We start from the raw sequence: 3,666 nt of genomic DNA on the forward strand, positions 1-3,666 counted from the left end.
AAAACCTTCAAGAATTATATAAATTAAATGTTTATATTCTAATTTAATGTTAGCAGCAATTTGCTTTTAGGGTTTTTTTTTTAAAGATTTTTGTTTATTTATTATATATAAGTACACTGTAGCTGTCTTCAGACAGACTCCAGAAGAGGGAGTCTGATCTCGTTAAGGGTGGTTGTGAGCCACCATGTGGTTGCTGGGATTTGAACTCAGTACCTTCAGAAGAGCAGTCAGTGCTCTTAACCACTGAGCCATCTCTCCAGCCCCCTTTCTTTCTTTTTTTTTTAAAGATATATTTATTATCTATTTATTATAAGTACACTGTAACTGTCTTCAGACACACCAGGAAAGGGCATCAGATCTCATTACAGGTGGTTATGAGCCACCATGTGGTTGCTGGGATTTGAACTCAGGATCTTTGGAAGAGCAATTGGTGCTCTTACCCACTGAGCCATCTCACCAGCCCCCAACACCTATATTTCTAACAGGATGTGTCTTGTCTTTCTCAAAGGTGGAGCAACTAGACAAGATGGTGACAGAAAAGGCAGGGTTTAAAAGGTACATACCTGGGGAAAATGCTGGGCCCTTGTTAATGACAGGCCTCTAGATTGAACTCTTTTTCTCCTCCTCTTCTCCCTCCTCCTCCTCCTCTTCCTCCTCTTCCTCTTCTTCCTCCTCCTCTTCTTCCTCCTCCTCTTCTTCCTCCTCCTCTTTGTTCTCTTCTTTTTGTGTGTGCATATTTGAATGTTTTACTTGAATACATGCCTGTGTGCCACATTTGTGTTTTGTGTATGTACACATGCTTTACTTGTGTGTATGCCAGGTACCACATTGGTGCTATGGCTAGTTCCTGCAGAAGTCAGAAGAGGACTTTGCCTCCCCAAGAAATGGAGTTGTGGATAGTTGTAAACCATTATGTGTGTGCCAGGAATGGAACCCAGATCTTCTGCGAGTGCAACCAAGTATACTTACTGCCAAGTTATCTCTCCTGTCCTTTCTTTTTTTTTAATTTGTTTTTTAATTTTATACATATATGTGTTTTGTCTATGTGTGTGTGTCTTAGTCAGGGTTTCTATTCCTGCACAAAACATCATGACCAAGAAGCAAGTTGGGGAGGAAAGGGTTTATTCAGCTTCCACTTCCACATTGCTGTTCATCACCAAAGGAAGTCAGGACTGAAACTCAAGCAGGTCAGGAAGCAGGAGCTGATGCAGAGGCCATGGAGGGATGTTCTTACTGGCTTGCTTCCCATGGCTTGCTCAGCTTGCTTTCTTACAGAACCCAGGACTACCAGCCCAAGGGTGGCACCACCCATAATGGGCCCTCCCACCCTTGATCACTAATTGAGAAAATGCCTTACAGCTGGATCTCATGGATGCATTTCCTCAAGGGAGGCTCCTTTCTCTGTGATAACTTCAGTTTGTGTCAAGTTGACTCACAAAATCAGCCAATATAGTGTATCTGTGTGTGTGGAGCCCAGAAGAGGGTGTCAGGTCCTCTGGAACTGGTATGACAGACTTCTGTGAGCAGCCATGTGGATGCTGGTCCTCCTCAAGAACAACAAATGAAGACAGGTGGTGGCACTCACCTTTAATCCTAGCAGAGGTGGGCAGCTCTCTGAGTTCCAGGACAGCCATGCTCTTAACGGCTGTTAACGGCTGAGCCATCTCTCCAGCCCCTCGGTTTCCTAAGTGCTTTATGCATATTGCTGTTTTGGGTTTGTTGGTTTGTTTGAGATAAAGTCCCACTTTGTAGTCCAGGAAACTCACTGTGTAGCCCAGACAGCTTGAATGCAGCAGAGTCCTTCTGCCTCAGTGCTCATCCAGTGCTAGAACTGCAGTGTGAGGTCGCAGTGCCTGGATAGGTTGCTGGCTTTGTTTCTTTCCTGGGATCCCACAGTGTAGTTTACTCTGATCGCCTGTGTTGAGACCACGAGGCTCTTCCATGATTCCTTTTTCTCGCCTCCTCGTGGCACTGCAGGGAGCATGGGCATTTAGGTTCTGTTCCTCCTCAGACCAGACCAGTTTGCTGGGGATTGGGAAATGGGGGACAGCTTGTTGCAGGAGCTAGTTGCCAGTCAGGCCCTCTGAGCTCCCCATAACTGACAGCCATCGTTTAGGATCCATTTTTGTTTCGTCTGTATCATAGTTGCCCTTTATCTCTTCTTTCTTTCTCTCTCTCCTTCCTTCCATCCTTTCTTTCTTTCTTTCTTTCTTTCTTTCTTTCTTTTTTTTTTTTTGAGATAAGGTCTCTATATAGTTCTGGCTATTCTGTTGCTTACTATGTAGACCAGACCAGACTGCCTTAGACAGAGATCTGCCTGCCTCTGCCTCCTGAGCGCTGGGACATGCCTAAAGGCATGTGCCACCATGGCCAGCTGACAGTCGAATATTTTAGCATTGATCTCTTTTCTGTTCACTCTAGGGCTTTCATCATCACAGGGCAGACCTACACACGGAAGGTGGACATCGAAGTGCTATCTGTGCTGGCCAGCTTAGGGGCATCAGTACACAAGGTGAGTGGGACAGCCTGCAGGCAGGCTGGAGGTGGGCACACCAGGGAATCCTCAGACAGACCAAGACAGCCTTGGGCTCTCAGTTAATTGTCTCTCGGTATGGTAGGCATAATAATTTGGGATCTATAGGGAAAGACTTTAAATTGAGTGTACTAAAGGGAAAAGTTAATCCTATATCTACAACATGAAGGATGTATTAAAATTGAAATTCCTCAGCCAGGTGTAGTGGTGCATGCCTCTAATCCCATCACTTCAGTGGGAGAGGAAGAACTGGTCCAGGATCCAGGCCTTTTGGTTTTTTTAAAAGATTTATTTATTAATTTTATGTATATGAGTAAATCATCACTCTCTTCAGATAGACCAGAAGAGGGCATTGTACCCCTTTACAGATGGTTGTGAGCTACCATGTGGTTGCTGGGAATTGAACTCAGGACCTCTGGAAGAGCACTCAGTGCTCTTAACCATGAGCCATCTCTCTAGTCACCAAGACCCTTTCTTAAAGACAATCATATTGTCTTTCCAGGACCTGTTTATGTCTCTTTGTCCTGTGCACACAGTCTGCTTGTTGCCCCCACCCCTGTCCCTACCCCAGCTATTATCTTTTTTTCCCCTTCAAGTCAGGGTCTTAGCCCAGGCTTGCCTCAAACTTTATCCAGCTGTTGAGGTTATAGGTACACATCACCACACAGAACTTGTTACACGTTAAGCAGTGTGTATGTGTCATCCCAGGTTTTCAGGAGCAGAGAGAAGCCTGGGTAGAAACTCTGGGAGCTCCTAGGTGGGGAGGGCTGGCCTTGAACTCAGCAGTAGCATGAGACAGTAAGAGCTCGTCACCTGTGTCAGCCTAGCCTGGTCCAGGCTCCCGGGTACCAAATGCCGGGGATGATTTCCAGTCTGCTTCTACAGATTTGCACTGACATACGTCTGCTGGCGAACCTGAAGGAGATGGAAGAGCCCTTTGAGAAGCAGCAGATCGGTGAGTAGAGGCTTGGGAGCAGCACATCACTGCTGGAGAGGTGTGGATGTCCCCATGGAGAGGTGTGTGGATGTCCCCATGGAGAGGTGTGTGGATGTTCCCATGGAGAGGTGTGGATGTCCTCATGGAGGTGTGTGGATGTCCCCATGGAGAGGTGTGTGGATGTCCCCATGGAGAG

The 3,666-nt window shown here is 46.3% G+C and overlaps 1 protein-coding gene across 1 annotated transcript in view; it reads left to right on the forward strand.

The window, feature by feature from the left end:
* Window positions 1-3,666, forward strand: part of Adsl (adenylosuccinate lyase) — a 26,829-nt gene that overhangs the window by 13,812 nt on the left and 9,351 nt on the right. Inside the window, exons 6-8 of the mRNA XM_031349932.1 lie at window positions 509-555; window positions 2,422-2,512; window positions 3,419-3,488. Of these exons, the coding sequence (XP_031205792.1) occupies window positions 509-555; window positions 2,422-2,512; window positions 3,419-3,488 (208 nt within the window). The remainder of the gene's footprint in view (window positions 1-508; window positions 556-2,421; window positions 2,513-3,418; window positions 3,489-3,666) is intronic.

The sequence above is a fragment of the Mastomys coucha genome, unplaced genomic scaffold (assembly GCF_008632895.1).
Source record: "Mastomys coucha isolate ucsf_1 unplaced genomic scaffold, UCSF_Mcou_1 pScaffold11, whole genome shotgun sequence".
Lineage (NCBI taxonomy): Eukaryota > Metazoa > Chordata > Mammalia > Rodentia > Muridae > Mastomys > Mastomys coucha.